General features: G+C 55.0%; 1 protein-coding gene across 1 annotated transcript in view; it reads left to right on the top strand.

The window, feature by feature from the left end:
* Positions 1 to 22,677, top strand: part of CDH4 (cadherin 4) — a 154,507-nt gene that overhangs the window by 22,537 nt on the left and 109,293 nt on the right. Inside the window, exon 3 of the mRNA XM_060033317.1 lies at positions 1,132 to 1,305. Coding sequence (XP_059889300.1) covers positions 1,132 to 1,305 — 174 coding nt within the window. The remainder of the gene's footprint in view (positions 1 to 1,131; positions 1,306 to 22,677) is intronic.

Genomic DNA, 22,677 nt, shown 5'->3' with positions numbered 1-22,677 from the left:
AGTGTAATGCATTTAAATATTATTTGCCACCATCAGACTTCCAGAATTTTTTCCTGGTATTTTTACTATTTCACATGTACATAATGTTATTATAAAGACAGCTACGATGAGCATCTTTATTTGGCGGGTTTGTCCACATGCAGTTCCGCTGGGACAGACTTCCAGCTGTGGAGTTACGGGGTCAAAAGCGAGGACCATTTTTGAGGCTTCCGATAGCTGTTGGCAGAATGCTGCTCCCAGCAGTGAGGAGCCCCATTGACTTCAGAGCAGCCGACATTCAGTCCCGCCGGTTCCCGCCAGGCATGGGCTCTTATCAGTCTAATTTCCATAGCAACCCTCTGAGTTCAGTGCTGTTATTACCAAGCCCGTTTTTATAAAAGAAGTAGCTGGAGCTGAGAGAGATTAAGGGCACTTGCCCCGTGTCACATGAATCTTTGGATGCAGGTAAACATAAGACACCAGGTCTGTTTAACGCCAAATCCCACAACCTCAACCATCACCCTCTGCTGACTCACTCACGACACGCTCCTCAGGGGGGAGGATTCATTTTGTTTACTCTTGTCAGTTTGATGGGTGAGGAGGATATATTGCTTTAATTTGCATTGTTTGATGACTGGACATTTTTCATGAGTTTATTGATCCTTTATATTTACTTTGCTGTTAATTATCTATTTGTGTCTTTTTCCTGTTATAATGAAGTTCCAATTTTTTCTTATTGATTTGTAGGAACTCTTTATATAGTCAGGCTCTTAGCTGTTTGTCAGATTTGTTGTAACTTCATCAATTGCTTTTAGGGTATGTTTTCATAAACAAGGGTTTTAAGTTAAAATGTATGAATATTATCCTTTGTAATTTTTTTCCATCGTTTTGGGCCCTGATGTACTGGTTAAAGAGTCAGCTATATTTTCTTCTTTGTTTATGGTTTCTTAACCCCCATTTAATCTGTAGTCCATTTCTTTGTAGAGATGAGGGTCTTGCTAGATTTTTTTCCCTAACACGTCCCCACTTTTCCCAACACCATCCAATCTTTCCCTGGATCTAGGATAGTACAAATTCTAACAGATGCCTTTTCCTCTGCAACACCTAACCAGGCTTCTTTTCGTCTTCTCTCCCTTCCAAATAACGCTGCAGAAAGGAAAGAAGAGTGCACCCCTGGACCCTGTCCAGCCGCCAAATGACACACTGTTGCCGTGGCCACAGCATCAGAGCTCCAATGGGCTGAGGCGGCAGAAACGGGACTGGGTCATCCCGCCCATCAACGTGCCAGAAAACTCCCGCGGGCCCTTCCCGCAGCAGCTGGTGAGGGTAAGTGGAGACGCTCCTGCCGGTGGGGAAGCTCTCGGCTTTAGCCCCTGCCTGTCCCGGGATCTCGCGAATCAAGTCTGATGGGCTTGTTCCTGGAGCCTGGGACCGGCTCTGCACTGGGTGTCTAAGGTCAAGATTTTGCCTTTTCAGTAATGAGATAAATAATACACAGAACAGAAAAGTCAGAAGGGCAGTTGCATCCTCCAGGGTGGACGGGCCTGCTTGCATTGGGTCCTCTCTCCGGTTACTGTCCAGTGACTGTTCTGGTGCATGGAAGGAGATGGGATGGAGACTTGGGTCATGGCCTTTGACCTCTGACACCTTCCTTTGGTCTGCATGTTCACACTTCTTCCCGATTATGGCTAAGATATTGAATGGAGAATGATGGCTTGTCCACGCTGACCATGATCTTGGTGAAAAGTCAGAGGTGCTGAGACTGAGCCTGAGGTGCCGGGGGGGGCAGTTCTGTGTCCCTTCCCTTAGGGTCACCTGCTCCCAGCAGCCACCACGAGGTTGCTTTTCCTGAAGGACTCATTTTACAAATCTGTTTTTCAATGATCAAGGCCACCAACTAGCGTCATCTCCTTCCCTTTGAAGGAAGATTGCAGCCCAATCTGAACAACAGTTTGATAAAGTGGTGGTGAGAACCCCGTTAGATAATCCCATCCGTGGCCAGCGCCTCTCCCCACCTGTGGAGCTGGGGCCCCTCGAGTGTTATTAGGGCGTCGGCTTCATTCCTTGGCCTGATTAGTCTGTTTTGTTTCCTGTTCTTTTTGATGCAGAAAGCTGGGGGGTGGGTATTAAAATGCAGAGCTGAAGCAGCAGACCTCGCAGGGCCATCCAGGTCAGTCACCCCACCATACACACCACAGCCACGGAGCCGTGTCGTGACTATCGCCCTGCCTTCACCACATGTGACACTGTGACTTAGTTTGGTCTTTGTTCCTGTTTCTGGCCAGAACTCGTAAAACCCGTGCAATTTCCTAAATGATAAGAGTGAAAAAGATGTCTGCAGACATCCACAGCAAACCCCTTCCGGCACACCTGAGCTCATGTGCATGAGGGGACTTTGGGGAAGTCCCAGGGGAACCTAAGGCCGGGGCGGGTACCAACCCTGTGACTGCAGGGCTGGGACCTTCACGTTCCCCTTCCCCCCCAGCCGCTCACCCCAGGAGGGAAGAGGGGCTGGATGTTGAATCAGTCACCAGTGACCCATGATTTAATCAGTCGTGCCTACGTAACGACGTCTCCATAAAACCCCAAAAGGACAGGGTTCAGAGAGCTTCCGGGGGGTGAACACATGGAGATTCAGTGAGGATGGCTCTCAGGGAGGGCGTGAAGTCTCCGGGAACCTTCCCACACCTCGTCCTACGCCTCTTCCCTCTGACTGTTCCCGAGTTCGTACCCTTTACAATAAACCAATGATCTAGCGAGTGCACTGGTTTTCCGAGCTCTGTGAGCTGCTCTAGCAAGTTAATCGAACCCAAGGAGGGGGGTGTTGGAACCTCAGAGTTACAGCCAATCGGTCAGAAGCTCAGGTGACAACCTGGACTTGGCAATTGACGTCTGAAGTGGGAGCATCTCGGGGAACCGAGCCCTTAACCTGTGGGATGGACGCCCTCTCCGGGTAGATGGTGTCAGAGTTGAGTTAAATGGTAGCGCCCCCAGCTGGTGTCACAGAGAATTGCTGGATGTGGTGACACCTCTGGTGTCAGAAGTGCTGTGTGTGGCAGTCGTGGAAAAAAGGAGGAGCAGGAGGGTGTGTCCAGCTCAGCGTATCACCGAACACAAGTGTGTGTGCCTGTCGCATGGGGGAGGCCAAACAGACCGAAATGTTGGAGTTTGGAGCAGAGAAGTGTTTACTGCAGGGCCAAGCAAGGAGAATGGGTGGTTCGTGCTCAAAAACTTCAAACTCCCTGATTTGAAGGGAGTTTCTCTTGGGGGAGAAGTTTTTATAGGCAAAACTTGGGGTGAGGGCTGCAGGGTGTGTGACTTTCTTCTGACTGGTTGCTGGTGAGGTAGCAGGACGGGGCTCTAGGAATCTCGTGCTCAGCCTGGAGCTGCCGTCCTCCACCTGCGTGGGGTCCTCAGTTCCTGCAGAAGAACTGAAGATGCAGTTACGTACACTCCTTGAGCAGGAACCAGGATCCTGCTTTGATCTCTGCACTGTAGTGTGATTGTTCTCCCTTTGTTTTTCCGCATTCCCTTACTTCCCTGGTTAGCAAGTGTTTGAATCTGCTCTTTGGTATTCAGGAAGGTCTAGGAGACTGAAGCCTTTTTCCTGCAAGTAAGAAACAGGGGACACGGAAAGGCTTTTGTGACCAGGAGGGCCCCATAGGGCCCTGCTGAGTTTCAGTCACACAGAGCCACCCTCCTGCCTCAGTCCCCTGGGATGGGAGTTCACTTCCAGAGCCATCACGCGCCCTTGAGCGGCCTGCCTGGGAGGGCGGGATCACAGCGAAACGGAGGTGAGGACTGGAGGGAGGCGCTCAAGCAGCGACCCCCCCAGCCCGGGCGCAGTTTCCCAGACTGAGCGTCCTCTGGGCACATGGGCCAGGCCCAGGGCACAGCCCACGCCAACGGGGGTGCTGGTGACGGCTCTGGGGCCCCCGCCAGCCTCGAGGCCTTTGCCGCGTTGGACTGCCACTTGCCATTTACTTGAGATTTCCTCTAGTAGCTCATTTTCAGTATAAATACATTTATTCCAAAAGGAGGCTTTATTGGCTCACAATTGGAAAGCTGGAGGCATCTCTGCATAAAGCAGAGGAAACATAGCTCTGGGGCGGGAGGGGGCGGGGGGGGGGGGGGACATGCAAGTGTTGACGTGTCTTAGATACACCGGAGCCAGAAACTTCCTCTGAAGTGTTGCCAGGATTGAAAGCAAACTGGACAGGGAGTCAGGTTTTCATTGTGAGCCAGTTTTGTTGAAGGCCTTGGGCTGTGCTCCCCAAAGGTCATCTCTAGTAGAAATCTGTCCATCTAACTCAGGGATTGGCAAACTTTTTCTTTTTTTTTTTTTTAACATCTTTATTGGAGTGTAATTGCTTTACAATGGTGTGTTGGTTTCTGCTGTATAGCAAAGTGAGTCAGCCATACGTATACATATATCCCCATATCCCCTCCCTCTTGCGTCTCCCTCCCTCCCACCCTCCCTATCCCACCCCTCCAGGCGGTCACAAAGCACGGAGCTGATCTCCCTGTGCTACGCGGCTGCTTCCCACTAGCTGTCTATTTTACGTTTGGTTGTGTATATATGTCCATGCCACTCTCACTTCGTCACAGCTTACCCTTCCCCCTCCGCGTGTCCTCAAGCCCATTCTCTGCGTCTGCGTCTGTTTTCCTCAGAGCCCTTGGCAAGCGTCTTCTGTGAAGGACCAGGTAGTGAATGTTCTAGGCTTTGTGAGCCCTGCCGACTGGCCTCTGTTGAAACTATTCTGCTCTGCCTTTGTAGCGTGAAGGCGGCCCTCGGCAATATGTAGACTAACGGGCGTGGCTGGGTTCCAATAAAACTTTGTTTACAAAAGCAGGCAGTGGGCCCGATTTGACCCGCAAGCCAGATCCACCTCATTTCCCAAACTCCGGAACGTCTGGCCGAGTCATCCTCACCAATACTCAATGCTTGGCGGGAACCTTCTAGTGATGGGTGAGTCTGTAATGAGCCCCGAGGGGGCATTTGCTCACTCACACCCTCACCCACGTGCGTTTGGCAGGCATCTTGCCGCCACTGGGATATTCTGTCGTCCTGGCTCTCAGAGCTTTCTCAGAGTTGATGATATGGGTACCGACACGAGGAATTTCCCTCCTCTGTGCCCAGTCGTACCCAGGCCTGTGAAAGGTCCCAAAAGGGAAGAAGGCCACTGTGGGCAGAGCCCTTGTCCTGCAGGGGTTCCCAAGATCTGCTGGGTCGTCTGTCCTCTGCTGGACAGTGGAGGAAAGACACCCGTGTGCTTCCAGCCTGACCACTGCCGGCAGCCCCGAGGCAGAGAGGTCGGGTCTGGCAGTAGGAGAGGGGAGAGCCGGCTTCCCCCAGCAGCAGGCACTCGCGCCCCGCGGGCCTGTGGCTGTGTTGAGGAGGCACAGTCTTCTCACGAGGCCACAGTGACGTCTGTGTGCCCTGATGGGGGACGTGCACCTCTCTGAAGCAGGGAAATGAGCCCCCTCCCCAGTGAACGTAAACCTTGCAAAATCCGGCAGGAAAGCAGCGACGGCGGGAGCTCTCGGGCCCCTGCACACGCAGGCTCCTGGGGACTCTCCTTGCTGGTGATGTTTCTACGCTGGAGCCGTGGGGACAGGCGGTCCGGGCGTGGCGTCTGGCGTGCGATGAGCAGAGCTGCGCGCTCCACGGACTCACTGAGGGGCAGCCTCTCCTGTCTTCTAGTCTGCAGTGTTGCTGTGGTTTGGAGAGACCGCATCCTCTGCTGCTCGGACCCCCCGACGTGTCCGCAGCCCCTGGAGGGAGGCTACCTCCAGGTGGATGTCTGCTCCAACGCGGACTGCAGGGAGGGCTGACGCTCTGACGGGCATTCCCACAATTTCAGAAACCGAACAGAACAGAGGTTTATTTCTTGCTCCTGGGAAGGTCATTTGGGGGCTGTCATGCGGGGCGCCAGAGGGAGGAGCGCAGGGTCGGCTGGGCCTGGACGTGGGAAACACCATTCCCACCTGAATTCCATTGGCCAAGTTGCAGAGGACCCCGGGGAACGCGGCCCAGCTCTGTGCCCAGGAGGAGGGGTACGTGTGGGAAATGGCTGCGTGCTGCCCCAGTGGGTTTCCCCAGAGGAGAAAGTGTGCGTCCTTTCGGCTCGAAGGGCCCCGCAGCGCCAAGGAAGGGGGTGGTCTAGGTGAGCGATCAGACCTGACTCACCTGCCCTTCTCCAAGCCTGGTCTGTCTTTACCACACTGTCCCGCTGTACTTCCGCCGTAGCACTCAGTACAGTCTGACGTCATGCCTGCTATTTATTCACCCAAGGACAGGCCTCCTGAAGGCAGGGGCCCTGCCTGCATCTCTGTACTGTAAACGGCAGGCACTGCGCGTGTTGACTGAATGAACAAATGAGTGAGGGAGGGAGTGATGGCAGCAATCCCGATGGCGAGCCGTCCCGGGCACCCATGGGCTCACACAGCATGCTGGCCGTGGCATGTGGCATTTGTGGGGGGGTCCTGGCACTGCTTCCCCTGGAGTCGGCCTCCAAGCTGAGCTGATCCTCATGCGGAGGATCATGCGGAGATGGTACCTCCAGCAAATGGAAAATGGAATCTCTGTTACAGTTTCTGTAAAAGATTGGTTTTTCCAATGGATTCCAAGTCATTACGGGAGAAAGCCCAGAAACTCATGCAGGCAGATGCACACACGCGTGCGCACACAGCCCCCCCACTTCCACGTGGGCGCACACTCGTGTGCTCAGCGTCTGCCCCCGCACCCTCCCTCGCTCCTTCTCCCCGCTTTCTCCCTTAAACTCTTACGGAGCACAGGCGAGGGTTTGGGGTGCTTTTCTACCCCACTGTGTCTGCAGGAGGTCGATGAGTTTCCTGTCAGTGGTTTGTTTTTTTTTGGGGGGGGTGCTGCCCCGAAAGACGCCCAAATCACAGCAGCGTGACTGCAGCTTGATGGGAGTGGGAAGCTGAGTGTGGAGCTCTGGAGGCTCAGCTGGGATCAGCTGCAATTCTGCACTCACTACGGCGTTTCCTTCTGATAAGATGTTAAATGAAAAAGCGGGAGGGAGAGCAGCCGGCAGAATGTTCTTCCCAAAGAGACCTGTGTTACTTACAGGCGTTTTCCTTGGAAAGAGTATCTTGTCTCTTTGTGAGCCTTCGCTGGGCCATGCAGGGAGACCCTCGCTGAGCATTCGCTCGCCCCGCCGAGGGGGCCCTGGGCAGGGCGAGGCAGCTATTGCTGGCAGGGCTGCCGGGAGCCGTGACGCCCCCCGGGCGAGGCCGGTACGCACTCCCGGTGCCACGCCCACCAGACTCCCGGTGCCACGCCCACCAGCATTAGAGCGCACTCTCAGTGAAGTGGTGCGTGAGGAGGTGCAGCCGCTTCCCGGAGATAGCGCTCAGAAGATCCAGGCTGTCCTCTCAGAAGGGAGGAGGAACCAATTCACAGTCGCTAAGCTGATCCCCTGGGAAGCTGGGTAGAGGCTTTTCATTATGGCGGGGGGGGGGGGGAATCATGGGGAATGGCAGGAGGGGACATCCAGCAAAGATTAACAAGAGACCTTCCCACTCCCAAATTCCAGCCCTGGGCTCTGGACAGAACAGTCTGGGGTCATCCATGGGTGTCAGGCGCCGCGCAGTCACTGGGGGACTCAGAAGGGAGAGAACGCAGAGCCCTTTTGTGGCCTCAAGAGCCACCCGGCATCAGCTTTCTGCCCGTCATCCAGAACTTGGTCCCTTCCCTACCTCGGTTAGGATTCCTTCACATGCAGACTAGAGGAGGGTTTTTAAAAGACACTAGCTTTTCTAGCATGGATGTTAGGTTTGACTTCCAGCAGGATTTAGAATGAGAATCAAATCAAACTTTTAGCAAAAGGATGCATCTCTTAGCTGAGTCCAATAAAAATTCAGAATTTGTTAACTTGAGAGGCTGTCCAGGGCGACCGTAGGAATCCGCTGTAGGTGACGAGGCAGAAGGTAATGCTCTTGGGACACAAGTTCTTTAATTTTGGAGGTTGACATTTTACCAGACAAGAAGTCATGCAGACCCATCCTCGGGGTCCCTGCCAGAGAGTCTGGCAAGGGAGCTCGAAATAGAAGACTCTGGAAGGAAGTCCTTGCATAATTGCTTAGCATGAAAGATGGCCTCTTGGAAAAGGCAAGCGGGAGGCCGTTTCTAGAGCAGGGAGCTCGGCTGCAGGTGGTTTGGAAAGGGTCGTAAAAGTCAGCCCCTCACGTCTGACAATCCAAATGATCTTGAACCAACTGAAGTCAAAAGTTTTCTTCACATTTTCTCGACAATTTCGTTCCTGTTTTGTGCCTGTGCACCGCGTAGCCTCACATCCAGCCACAAGTATTTATCGACCTTTTGTGTAAATGGAGGGTGATCTGGGTTGGGGGGACTAGAGCTCAGGAGCTGGTTTTGTGATGAAATGTGCCCTGGGCTGGGGTCTGCGTTATGAGATGTGTGACAGGGAGATGGTGAGTGAGCCCGTATCTGGCCCAGGGTAGACTCTGCATAAATGTTCATCAGATGTGTAAGTACATGTGAGGAGCTGGCTGGATTTTAACTCAGTGTTAGCCTGCAAAATGTTTGCTGGGTGACCTGTCAGTGTAATTGCCACTGAGTCCACCTAGGAACCTATGTTCTGGTACTCTGAAGGTGTCCATCCATGAATGAATAACTGACGTGGTCATTATGCACCTTCTCGTGGAAGAAGGTGACCTTTCAAAGCACGACGTGTGTGTGTTGTTCCCCTTCCATCATCTCCCCTCTGTCCCCAGGAGAAAACCTAACCCTGGAGCACATCACACAGGGCCCCACGATCTGACTCTGCCCCTTGGTGCACCAAACTCCAGCCATGCTGGGCTACTCGTACCTTCCGGTCCTGATCACACCCTTGGTTACCTGGAGTCCTGTGTTTTCCCCCTGTACCTGACACCCCCCAACCTGGCTACTTCCTGCCTCCTTTAAGAATGCCCCACTTCTCAGGACCAACACGGGTCCTCCCCATTGCCTGCCATTGTGGTAGAGTTTTTGACGCTGTTTTCTCAGTGATTATAGGTCTATCTCCCCAACACGGGTCCTCCCCATTGCCTGCCATTGTGGTAGAGTTTTTGACGCTGTTTTTTCAATGATTATAGGTCTATCTCCCCAGTAAGTGTAAAGGGCCTTGAGGGATAGTTCACCTGTCAGGCACAGCAGCAGGGACAGAGTAGATGTCATTAAGTGCTTATTGAGTGAATGAATGATGCAGCCATCATGCCCACCTCTACTAGTCAGCCTTTCACGATCATTATGAAGATGGTTAGGTTAGATAAACAATCCTTGAAAATACTGAAATTGGAAGTTCTGTTTCTGGTAATGGTGGAGTAGTTTATATCAGACTAACACTCCTCAAATAACAATTATAAACTCTAGGGGAAATTCTTTGTTAAAAACTATTTGAAGTTACTTGAGAGTGATGAATAGTAGGCAGAAACTGTAGGGGACTCCGCCCATGAAAAGAAAACGGCACTGGGTGAGACCTGTGTTTATATGGCTTTCCCTTTGAAAGCACCCCCCAGTCCGTCCTTGCCTCAAAGTATGGCTAGATCTCACGAAGAAACCCAGTCTTACTGGCCAGAGGAGTTGGAAGATGGGGTTTAGAACTGACAAAGCAGCTGGAATGTGAGGGGATAAATCCTATAAAATATGTAGCCACAGATGGAGACTCCCAGATACACTTATAAGCTCTGTCCAGCTCCTTGGCTACCCCTTAAACTGTGCACGCACAAGGAGAACTCCAGAAAACCCAGAGAAAAGCAACAGCTAGAAGATTGAGAGCGCAGAGAAGAGACTTCAGCTGCTGCCTACGGCAAGGTAAACAGAGTTAAATTTCAGTCCAACCAAGTTAGCAGCCTCCAGAGAAAGATAACAGAACCAGATTCTCTGTATAATATCATCTACAATGATTACAGTGATCAGTATCCAAACAAAAATTACAAGACATGCAAAAAAAAACAAAAACGGAAAAGGAAAACATGACCCATAATTAGGCAAAAACCGCTCATAGAATCTAACCCTGAGGTCACCCAGATACTGGAATTAGCAGCAAGGCTTTTAAAATATCTCTTATAAATAGGCTCAAGGGCTTAAAGGAAAATATGGTCAGAATGAATGAATACATCGAGAATCAGAGCAGGAAAATGGAAACTCTAAGAATATAACCAAATGGACATGGTAAACCTGAAGAGTATAGTGTCTCTAATGAAAAACGCACTGGATGGGCTTACAAATAGATTGTAGAAGGCAGAAGAAAGGTCAGTGTGTCAATCGATAAAAATTATGTAGCCTGAAGAATGGCAGGGGAGAGGATTGAAACACACAGAGTTTCAATGGGACAAAATTAAGTGGCCTAATGTGTAACTGGAGTCCCAAAAGGAGAGGAGAGATAATAAGATAGGGAAAAGGGTTGAAATTTCCCCAAATTTGATGGAGAAACAAACTTATATATCCAAGAAATTCAGTGAATCTCAAGTAGGATAAATACAAACAAAGCCATACCTTGATTATAGTCAAACTGCTGAAATTCTAAAACTAGGGAGAAAACCTTGAAAGCAGAGGAAAAATGCAGCACAAACAAAGGACCACAGTGGGAACAAGGGCTGGCCTCTCTTTAGAAGTGATAGAGGTCTCTGGGCAGTGACATTTTCAAATTGCTGAATGAAAAGAAACCATCAACCAAGAATTCTGTATCCAGAAAAAAAAATCCCTCAGAATTGAAGGTGAAATAAAGGCATTTCTGATCAACAAACTTAAGGAACTCATGAGCAGCAGGCCCACATTAAGTAGTAAAGGATATCCTTTTGGCTGAAAAGAAATGACACCAGTTGGAAATTCAGATCTACAGGAAGGGATGGAGAACACCGGAAAAGATAAATGTGTGGGTTAACAGAAAAGACTGTATTTGTTTTCTCTTGACTCATTAAAAATACAGCTGACCATTTGAAGCAAAAGTAGCACCGTCTTGTGGGGTTTATAAGCCTTGCTTGTTGCGGGGGGATTGTCCGATGCACACTGCAGTGTAACTGGGACGTGCCCCTCTGGCTGTACACCTCCCCCGGGTGCCCGAGGGCCCTCCCCCAGGTGGGCGTTGCCCTCCTAATTTTCAGAGTACTTCCCTTTCAAGGAGTCGCCTGGGAGCAGGTTTCAGGCAGACACAGCTGCTTTCTAAGAGGCAGAGGCTTCAGATGCTCCACTTCCTAACCTCTCTCATGGATCTTTAAGGCCTGTTCTGCAAAGCCAGAAACGCGTGTGGGTGAATGAAGAAGTGGCTTTTCTCAGACTGAAGCCTCTGGGAAGAAACCGAGGTGGGGCTTGCTGCAGGAGTTTGCTCGTGTCTGGGTTTTCTCCCCCTTAGATAGATCTTAACAGGCTGCGGAAATGTCACCTCTGCCTTCACCACACCGTCCACTGTTGTGAGGGTCACTGGAACAGAAGGAACCAGGAACAGTTGAGGAGGAGGTTCCAGGGGCTCCAGCTCATCCCCACCAGGAGACGTACCTCCTTGAGGAGGTGCTCAAGTATTTGGAGAAGCATTTTCGTAGAAACAGCAGGACTCCTTCCCCAGGAAGGGGACGGGGGTGCCCATCACGTCACCTGCAGTGCAGGGTCCACCCCGTTCCCAGACCCCCGTGGGGCGGGTCTGGCACCATCAGCCCCCACACGGTGTCGGTTCTGAAAGTGCGGCCCCAGCACGAATGTGCCGTCGGGGGTCTTCCGTGGCAGCCTCCAGGCCTCCCTGTAATTATACACGCAGTCGAGACCTGCGGGGAGTGTGCTCTGTCCTCGCAAAAGCCAGAGGGACACGAAGAAAGCATCACTGAACGACTCAGCCGCCTTGGGTTCTGTGATTTAATCATTCACGCGGAAGAAACGTACAGACCCTTTGTGTTTACCGGTCCCTCATCTGAGCAGAAAATGTTCCCTTTCTTGAATCGCTTTAATGGCTCTATTTATGCAGCTGAAAGTTCCTTAAGAAATGAAAGTAAAATCAAATTGCTGCAAATGCTCAGATAATTTATCAGAGAATATTCAATTAGAATATATTAATATTTTAGATTTCCATCATTAATTTAATATTCAGAAATTTGATCTAGTCACTGAGTCGCTGTAGCACCCTGGGTGGATGGGAGTTTAGGATGAGGGCTCCAGGCACCTGCGGAGCGTGGTCAGCTCCCAGGCGGCTCCCCCAAACCGTCTCCTGCCAGCCAGCGTTCTGCCTCAGCCCCAGGGCCTCGTGTCTGCAGACCAGACGTCGTCCCCAAGAGTGGGCACGGTCCACGTGTGTAGTTGGGACTCACTGTCAAGACCAGGGAGGAGGTCGGACTGATCAGGGCTTGGAATATTCCATAACTCGGGGAGCAGTGCCCCGTAATTGAGGGAGGAGGTGTCTGTGAGAGTGAAACCTGTTTCTCCCCCACCCCCAGCCGGCAGGACTAGTTCATCGTTCTTTTACTCCCAGCCCACCTCCAGGACAATGTGGATGTTACCGGGGAAACTGACGTCTGTCCCCTCAGGTTCCCACACTGATGACTGTGGTCCTGGGGCTGCTGCAGGGCGGGGCCTGTGGATAAACTTCAGAGGAGATACAGACTTTGGAGTATGTCAGGGCAGGGTTGCCAGTGGCCCCTTCCTGGAAGGGGCACCCTTCGCTCCTTGGTGTGGCTGTCTTTCTCGTATGAAATGATGACAGAGGGTCGTGGTGAAGGTCATCTGTGCATCATCACATGTTCGTTAAGCCTGCACGTGCATACTGAGCACCCCCTCTGCTGTGCTAGGCTCAGAGGACTCGCAAAGACACGTAAGAGGCAGAGAGAGCCCAGCCCTCCCAGAGTTTATGTTCGGGGAGAAAGATAAGCTACCGATGCTTACATATTAGGGACCAGGGGGTGTGGAGTGCAGGTGGAGTTCCCATCACACGGTGGCCCAGAAGCCTCCTCTGGTGCGAGAGCAAATGCAGTGGCAGAAGAACCATGGTGATACCGAGGGGAAGAGCTGTCTAGGCAGAGGGAAGAGCAGATACAAATGCTCAGAGTCCTGGAGGAAGAGCCAGGAGGTCAGAGTGGCTGAGTGGAGATGGGCAGAGAGAGGGTGAGGGCGATGAGGTGAGGGGACGCCAGGGCCAGGGCGTGAGGTGCTCGCCCTTCAGGGGCAAGAGCTTCAGTTGGCTGCAGTCCCCACCACCCCCTGATGCCTCCCTCGCCCTGCATCACTGTACTGGCTGGGCCCCATGGGCACTGGGCAGTGTCCCCACTTTGGGCTGCACTGAGCAGCTCTAAGAGAAGCAAGCGCACAAACTTCCCCCCAGCACGTTCCTGGGAAAGACAGGATGTGCTCCTGGGCACAGAGCATCAGACAAGGGTGCGAGCAGAACGTGGGGGCCAGGGGCCTCGGACCTGTCCGGTGGGATTGTCAGGGTGAGGGCCCAGTTAGAGGCTTGGATTCTATTTCGGCTTCGCGGGAAGCCCGTGGGCCGTTCACAGCGCCAGGGCCTGTTGCAGGAGAAACAGCCCCAAATCTCAGTGCACAGCGGGCTGCTGGCCCTCCCGCCCGCCCTCCCCCCACCCCCGGCACGGCTCCGCAGTCCAGGCTGCTCCCACCTCCGGCACCTCCAGGGCAGGGCACAGCTTACCGGGGAGGTGAGCTCCGCCCTTTAATGCAGCCACCTGGAAGTGACGTCACTGCCGTGCCACGTCATTGGTCCACGCAGGCCACGTGGCGTGACCTGGCTTCCAGGGGTGAGAGCAAGCGTCGTCGCCTGAGGAGTATTGTGAAGAGAACTGGGGCCAGGCCGCAGGGGTGAGGTGCGATGTGCTTCAGGTTCTGCGGGAGGGACGAGGGGCCCTGTGGGGCTCTGCTTCTGGGCGGAGAGGACGAGGGCAGGCCCGGCTCTAGCTGCCCTGCAAGGCCTCGTCGTGGATAGGGTCTGCTAGCTTCCACACGGCCACTCGGGCCAACCTGGGGAATGATGAGAGGCCACGTCTGCTCCTGCGTTTGCACTGCTGTGGTGCATCTGCTGCAGGATGACCCGACTCTCGTGACCCTCAGAGAATGAGGGGCTCCCTTTGGTCACTCTGCGTCCACCCCGTGGCCAGGGGCCCTGGAGCTTCGGACTCTCAGTGCGCATGTGATGTGAGAAGCAGCCGCAGGGCGACCACCGGAAGGACACACCCCTCCAGGGTGGTTGCAGACGGGGGTCCTTGCAGGGTCCGAGGGGGGAGAACGCACAGTGTGGCTTTCTTTGTCTGAGACGCCTCCAGGCTTGGGAGGGAACTGACAGCAGAGGACACCGCTGCAGATAGAAGCCCATCTCTCCAGGGCCGTCCAGGTGCCCATAGCAGGTGCTCCCTGGACCCGAGAGGGAGAAGCCCTCGGGCCTTCTGCCTTCCCGGGATGGCGACAGGAAACCCTCACCAGGCACGTGGTCCTGCAGGAGGCCCAGTCGCGTTTCTGATACTTGCTGTTTCCTGCTAATTACTTCCAAACCGCTGACAGCTAATTTTGAAGACTCTTCTTCTGAATTGAACGGAACCAGGCCGGGGCGCGGGGGGAGAGGGAGGGCATCCGTCTCTACAGAGCTCTCAGTTTGAGGACCTGACTTCCACTCACCGAAACATGGCACGGAGACGCTGGCTTAAAAGCAAAGCCAATCAGAGCAGATGGCGTCCGGGGAGGGTCGTGTCTGGGAGCTCGGGCTGCCTCTGAGCTACAGGAGGCAGCAGCAAACAGCGCTGTGGCTCCAGCCTCCCGGTGAGGCCGGGGCAGTCAGACTTACGTCTCCGGAGTTATTCTTTAAAATGACGCCCGAGAGACAGACTGTGTTGACGGCCCGGCTTGTGGCTGGACTGCTGTGTGCTTTGTTCGCTTCTGGCTACAGTCCCGTCCAAGAGCGGCTGGGTCTCAGGCCACTGCAGCCCCAGGCTCAGGGCCCTCTCTGTATCAACCATCAGGAAAGGGCCTCAGAGCAGGGCTGTTGTAACCGAACCCGAGAGGCCTGAAGAGGCATCTGCACCTGCACCTAGGTGTTCGGCCTGCTGCGCTGCTTGGCGATTGAGTTAGTGTTTGATCTGGGCTTTGGGGCTTCGGGAGCTGTAAATGCTTATTTAAGTCAAGAAGCTGATTTCATTTTCCTGAAAAATGGGGAGATAAAAACAAGAAAAGCCATGGAGGCTCAGTGTCTGTGTGTTCAAAGCAAAATTAAGCAGACAGCTAAGCAGCCTCTCGAAGAGGCCTGGACCCTCCAAGGCACCCCCAGGCCCGGGGAGGGCATCCCCCCGGGACGAGGAGCCAGCAGCTTCCCCACCCACATGCCGCTTACCTCTCCCTGTGCAGCGCGTCACGAGGACGCAGTGGGGGCTCTTACCTGACTCGTGGCTTTAGGAACCGTCTACACACGTGAAACAGACTAGGCAAGAGGACGTGGCTGATGTGTCCCGTGTTTCGGCGGAAACCACAAGGACCGGCGTTTAGACAGACCCAGACCGGGGACCCAGCAGGCTCCTTGGTCTCCAGCACCACCAGCTGGGCCCAGGAGGCCCCGAGGCTCTGCGTGGGCAGCCGTGGGCCCCCCAGGACACCCAAATGATGATGGATTCCCGTGTCACATCATAGCTTGGTCCCCGCTTGGGCCTGGGAGCACTGAGCCCTGGTGGCCACCTGGTTCTATTAGGTTGGTTTCTTCTGCTCCTAAGGAGTGACAAGGCAGTGCCCCAGGCGTGTCCTGGCACACCAGCGGCCACTGGCCTGACATGGCCTGGCGTCTGGGCCTCCTCCCGACCCCCCATCAGATGAAAGGCCTGAGGTGGACCTGGCTGGCTGGTGTGAATGGCAACTGCCCACAGGGTGGGATGCCCCCAACCCCACCCAGCCCGGCTCCCACCTGCTCCTCTGGACTCCACACTCAGGCCTCCGCTAGTCCCGCAAAGCTGTGCACAGGCACGCACACACACACCTGGATCTCCACGTTGACCCAGAGGACACTGTTTACCACACAGTCCTCAGCCTGTGAAGTAAGGGGTGATACCATTTTACTCCCACAGGCAGGGACTGAGGCTTGGAGAGGTTGAGTGACTTGCCCAAGGTCACACAGCCAGGAAACAGCAGAGCAGAACACCCACCCAGCCCTGCCCCAGTGCAGGGGACCTAAGTGATCAAAGCCCTTTCCTTCTGGCCTGTGGGCAGCGCCTTGTCAGTGGCCCAGCCGACCTGGATGAACTGCTTACAGCCCAATGTTGGTGATGCCACACGGGGCAAGTCCAGCTTCGGTTCTCCCCTGGGCTCTGTGTCCTGCAGCCCCCTGGGCCCACCCCAGACTCCCACCTCCCATTTCCCCGGAAGGGAAATCCTACAGAAACAGACAAGGTCCTCCTTGCCGTCTTCCTGGGCCCTGCAGGCCCTGCCTGGGGAGGGGAGGACGAAAGGGAGGAGGGGGTAGGATCCCATGGCCTCTCAGTCGGTCAGACCCAGGAGTGGTCGACCTGGAGAATGCAGCTTCAGGTACAGGCTGGGCTCGGCGCCCAGGGAGCTGCAGCCTGCAGCTCACCCCGCTGCTGCTGGCATGTGAGGAGAGAAGGACGGAAAAAAATAGAACCGCCGAGCAAGCGCTGTTTGCAGGGGCTCCTGCTAACGTGGATAATCTTCCACTTCATCGGGAGATTAAGCTTCATGCCACTTCCCAATGGTGACAGAAGCGCCTGTTGGGTTTGCTGGGAGGGCGCCATATGGCGCTCAACTCCGCAGCTCCGCTCGGTATCCCCAGTGTCGGGGGCGGGCCCGCAGGCGTGAGCCACCCTCCCTCCTGGCTGCGCGGAAAGTGGGGCCCCGGCCCAGGGCCGACGGGGGTGTGCTCTGTAGGCTGGTGACCGGGGGCCAGCAGGCCAGTGGGGGAGCCACACGAGTCCCTCCACGCCGCCGTGAGTTGAAGGGACACTACTGTCACCACTGATTAGAAAGGTTCACGCCATCCTGTGTTTTTCCTGTGAAACGTGGCAGAGCCTAGGGCGAGAAACGACCACGAAAGAGGCTGAAACATCACAGCAGAAAGGTAAGCATTTGTCTTACAGCAGAATGTGTTTCTCCAGAGCCCAGGTGTTTAAATGAAGCAAGTTCTGGTTTATGTGCAGCTATGATTGTATTTAGAAATAATAATAATAACACACCTGGGAGCTGATAAAATGCCGGTGCCAGGCCTCTCAGAGCCCTGGGCTCTGATGGAGACAGGCCGGGTGGGAGCCATGTCGAGCCCCCAGGTGGGAGGCTGGGGCCCAGGACGCAGACCTCCTATAGGGCCAACTGTGGACCCCACAGGCCCTCACACTCGGGATGCTGTTCCGCTAAAAAAAAAAACCAGGCTGGAAAGCGCAGCTCCAGGGTTGGGGAAGCCAGAAAAAATTAGCCCAGCTGACCCGTCTCATTCAGAACCAGACGCTGAGGGGTGGCAGCCGCTTCCTGGAAGTCGAGGACCCTGGCGATTTCGCTGCTCTCTAGCCCTCCTTAATGCAAATTTTAAAAGCTTTTGATGTACGTTAAATACATACCAGCTACTTGTCAGAGCTGTGGTTGTGGAGGATTAATTTTATAGCTGCTATATTTCTGATCAACGGTTACATATAATTGGCCCCTATAAATGTTTCTAAATAATCAGATAATATTTGAATAGTTTAAATAAACTAAATGACTGTCTTATTGCTTCTATCGGGAAATCACATTTAAATTGGGAAGTTCACAGAGGCAGGTCTGTGTACCTGGCTGGTATAAGGGTGGAGTTGGTTGACACCCAGCTGTTACACTCCAGGGAAAAGAACGGTTAAACGTGTTTCAGAACGTAAGAGGATTATTTTAAACATTCCCATGAATATCAGGAGGATTCAAGCAAGCCATAAACGTTCCTGAGTCCAAATTCTCGAAAGGCTCGTGGGGACTTTGTGGGGCGACACTCGTTCTCACGCTCAGCCTTCGCGGCTGGCGCCTGTGCCCGGCAGCCCCGGCCCGAGTCCCAGTTTGCTGTGTGTGGCCCCTCGTGGTTTCCGGGGGCAGAGGCTGGCACGCTCCGTCAGAAACATGGAGGGCCCTCCCCCAGCCGGGACGAGCGCGCTCCCTCTGGGGGTCCCGCTGCGGGGTGGTAGCTGGGGTTTCTGAAGACGGGGCTGGTGAGCTCAGCGAGAAGTTTCTGCCAGCACTGTCGCCCAGGTCCCTCGAGCGCCCTCTCCCTCCAGCCGCTCGCTCCGTCTGGGGGCGTCCTGGAGAGATGCGGGGCCCCATCACGGTGGCAATGGACTTCCCCACGCTGCCCTGCACCCACCCGTCTGCCGACCCTCGGGGGCAAGGAGTGCTGTGCCCCGTGCCCCGCTCCCCCCGCACTCCCGGAACAGCCTACTGTCCCTCCTCGCGTGTCCCGGGGCCGGGTTCCCTTCGAAGCCTCCGGCAGGGCTGATTCCTCCCCATAAGAGCCAGTGGCCTGCAGTCAGCAAGGCCCCCTCGAAGTGCTTTTTTTTTGCGGTACACGGTCCCTCACTGTTGTGGCCTCTCCTGTGGCGGAGCACAGGCTCCGGACGCACAGGCTCAGCGGCCATGGCTCACGGGCCCAGCCGCTCCGCGGCATGTGGGATCTTCCCGGACCGGGGCACGAACCCATGTCCCCTGCATCGGCAGGCGGACCCTCAACCACTGCGCCACCAGGGAAGCCCTTGAAGTGCTTTGAAGCCCCCAGAGCCGAAGTCCTGAGCAGGCCCAGGGCCCCGACCCTGTGAGTAGGAAAGACGCCACAACCTGAGAGCACGGATGCTTCTTTCCGGAAAGCTGCCCAGCTCAGTGCCCGAGAGGGTGGACAGAACCAGAACAGATCAAAGTGGCCTTTCTGGGGGGTCTCGAGCTGCTGGCAGTGGGGGTGGCAGTGTGTGGGGTGTTCGTTCACGGGGCTGCAGGGGAGGAAGCAGCAGTAGCCCAGGGACGTTTACCTACCAGGTAGGGAGGGGAGTCCTGGAGAGACCCGTGTATGAGCATCCTGTGCTCAGAGGGCCGGTGGACCGTGACTCAGGTCAGGGATTTCCCAGGTAAACGCGGCTTCCCCCGTGTGGTCTGGTGCAGAGCTTCTTGTCCGTGGCTAGACGCCGTGGAGACTCTCCTGGGGCAGCCAGGCCAAGGGGCATTCGGGGGGTCAGCCTCGGGATCCGATCCAGCTCTGGCCCTTCCCAGTCGTGTCCCGGGGTGGGGAGCATGGCCTCGCTGTGCCTCAGTGGCCCCTGTGAAGCAGGACCCCTCTATGGGCCAGCGACGGTCCGTGGGAACTCTTGGTGCTGGCCGGCGCCTCTGAATGGAAGGAGTGCTGGGCCCCTCATCGTCCCGCATCCTCTGCAGGCTCAGGGAGAATCCTGGCCTTTTCCACCCTCTGGAGGTGCCTGCATTCCTCGGCTGGTGCGTGGCCCCTCCTCCGTCCCCAAGGCCAGCAACGCAGCGTACGCCCCTGGCTGCTACCTCTCTCAAATCCCCTCTCTTCGGACCCTTAGGGCCCGCCTGGCTGATCCAGGATCATCTCCCAGCCCAAGAGCCTGAACGTAATCACGTCTACAAACTCGTTTTTGTCCTGTAGGGTGACATTCATGGGTCCCAGGGATTAGGACCTGGATGTCTTTGAATAGAACACCTGGTCCTGTTCAGCTGGTCAAAGGCCCAAAGTAGGATGCTGGGGGGCCCCTGTAGCTGGAGTGAAATGGAGGTTCTGTCTGGTCTCTGCCCCTTTCCCGCGACGCTCTTTCACCTGCTCTCCCAGAAACAAGGAAGCTCACAACAGCTCACCTCTACTAGCCTCCCTAGGAGCCGAACCCTTGTGACACCACCCTTGCTCTATTCAACCCCTGAGCCCTGGAGGAGAAGCGTACTCTGACCCACCTCTGTTCCCAGCCGAAGTGACAGGCTCACAGAGGACAAGGTTCTCACTGGAGGTCACACAGCTCGAAGCACAGAGCTGGGCTTTGAATCCACAAAGTCTGTCTGAAGAGCTCCCCCATCATGCCTGGCAAAGTGTGCGGGGAGCCCAGAGCCCCCAGGTCCGGGGGGTGCCCCATCATCCCCGTTTTCACCATCTCCGAGTTAGCAGTAAAGAAATGCATTTCGGGCTTCCCTGGTGGCGCAGTGGTTGAGAGAGAGTCCGCCTGCCGATGCAGGGGACACGGGTTCGTGCCCCGGTCCGGGAAGATCCCACATGCTGCGGAGCGGCTGGGCCCATGAGCCATGGCCGCTGAGCCTGCGCGTCCGGAGCCTGTGCTCCACAACGGGAGAGGCCACAGCAGTAAGAGGCCCGCATATCGCAAAAAAAAAAAAGAAATGCATTTCTTCTGCAGGATATTTCTTTGAAGGAAAACTTATTTGGGGAAAGAAAAACAAGCTTCTCTGTTGGAGGGAATTAAAAGTGGGAAAAATCTATGCTTGTGTTTTTCACGTGCTGTTTCAAGCTAATCAGCTCCAGGACGGCTGCAAACAAAGACAGTGACTGAGTCCCCGGGGCAGCGAGGGGCTGAGGACCTGCTAAGCAGAGACACCTGTGTGGGTGGGGCAGGTGACCTGAGGGGCGCAGAGGAACCGGAGTCTGCCCTCCACTGGCCCCTACATCATTACTGGGGTGGCCGGTAGGGGTGCACCCTGTGTGCTTCAGGCTGGGCCCTGCACTCCCCTCCGCCTTCCTTTGCACGATGCCCACTGCCTGAGTCTGGCTCGGGTGTTTCTCCCTCATCCTCCGTTTGGGGTGGGTGTGGCACCCTCGCACATGGCAGGTGGGGAGGAGGGTCCGTGTCTGCGTTGTCGCTGCTGGAATCCGGCTAGCTCTGGATGGCAAGGAGCCTCCTCTTGTCGCCACGCCCCCCTCCTTCACCCATGCCCCGCAGGCTTCGCATGACCACCTGCTAATTAACCAGCCGTCCGTGAGCCGTCCCATCTCTTCAGTGAGGTGTCCGATGGCATCCACCACATCTGTGTGTCCGTGAGGCACTGCAGGGTCCCCTCTGGGTGTGGCCCCAACAGGTTCTGACCTCCCGATGCGTTTGGACCAGCAAGGAGCTCGCTCGCCGGTACTTGGCATGCCGGTGGCGATCCGTCCAGCCAGCGATTACCGGTGCCACTGAGAGGGACACGTAGCCAGAAAGTCTGTCCAAACCAATTTCCTCAGGCTGCTTATTTCAAAGTCTGAAAATCCCTAATTCCGGGAGGCAGGCTGTATTTAAATTTAAGCTTAGTTCCCGAATGAGCTCTTTGCCTTCACCTGTTCAACTTTATTTGGAAATACGAAACGGTAACTTGATTACATGTTAAGGTGGCTTTGGCCAGGGGATTGTAGCCGAAATCTCTGTTCCTCTGAGCTTATCCCCCGATGATGGAATCCATCCAAATTAGGAACTCGGTTCCTCTGCCGCTAGAGAAGCATGGGCCAGGCTCAACCCGGGCGTTCTGCAGGCGGGGCATCCTGGGGCACTGTGGTTTCACAGGGTGTCATCTGTGGACCTAGGAGGGGGACATGCCAGCTCCTTGCTTGGCCCCAGAGGAAGGGCCATCCTTAGAAACTTTAGTCTCGTATTTCCCAGCCTCCCATCAAGGAGGGAGGATTATTAAACTGTCGAAATGAAAATCCGTTACAAGAGAAGCTGCCGTTTCCAGAGGTTCTGCAGCTTAGAGCACCCAAAGCTGAGAGAACACAACCCCTTGGAGATGGGCCACGTGCAGAGGAGCAGCCCCACAGCCACGTGGTGTCGCCCATCCCTCTGTCTGTCCGGTGGCCCCAGGAGCCACAGCAGGCGCTGTACAGCTAATGGATTGTGAACAAGTTAAGCTTTCTGTTTTCTGCGTGAGTCTCTTGTCAGGGAAGTTGCCAAACCTGAGAATTATCTTGACAAAAAAGAGGCGCATGTTCTCCAAATAGGCTTGTTTTCTGTAAGGGGTGGAGGGATGATTGAAAACAGATATCAAGCTGGGGAGACATCGTTCAGGCCGTGAAAACCACAGCTCACCAACCGTCCAGCCTACTGTTTAGGTGGTCTGAGAGTGGCCGTGCTGAGGACGGGACAGAACTGGTATTTCCTTGAGCCCCCGCTGGAGGCCCGCTCTGCAGAGATGCCTCCCGTGAACAGTCCATCTAGTCTGGGCTGCCCTGTGCACGTGAGGAAGCAGGAGGGGGCAGGCAGCAAAGAATGGAGAGCAGAGGGTCCCTGCCGCCCCCCCCCCCGACACCCCATCCTCTGCGTGCCGGCCTCCAGCCTCACGCCTGCCATCCGACTCCAGTGGAGAGGTGAGCTGCACCCAGTGGGCAGCTCTCCCTTCTCCTCCTGAAAGTGCTTGGTGCTCCTTCCTTCCTGAAGCCCCCAGACCCTGCCTCTCCTGACGTGTGCATCCTAGGCTAGCCTCCCTCCTGTCTCCTGCTTGGACCCGCCCACTGCTCACCTGGGGGCTAGTTCAGCTTCTGGTGTGTCAGGCTTGAGTTGGGCGGCCCAGAGTGGGGACCCAGCAGAGCAGCGGCAGCAGCCTCAGAAGCCCAGGGAGAGGTCTGAGCGGTGGGGGGGGCAATGTGGAAGCCGCTGCCACCCAAGTACAGAACCACGAGGGCAGAGGTCTGGAGCAGAAGAGTCAGGACTCTACCTGCAGGTGGCAGAAGCCAACTCTCACATTTAGGGCGCGTGTAAATGGAACACGGC

This window comes from Delphinus delphis, chromosome 15 (genome assembly GCF_949987515.2).
Source record: "Delphinus delphis chromosome 15, mDelDel1.2, whole genome shotgun sequence".
NCBI lineage: Eukaryota > Metazoa > Chordata > Mammalia > Artiodactyla > Delphinidae > Delphinus > Delphinus delphis.
The sequence above is the reverse complement of the archived record's forward strand: the minus strand, read 5'-3'. Positions and strand labels throughout refer to the sequence as shown.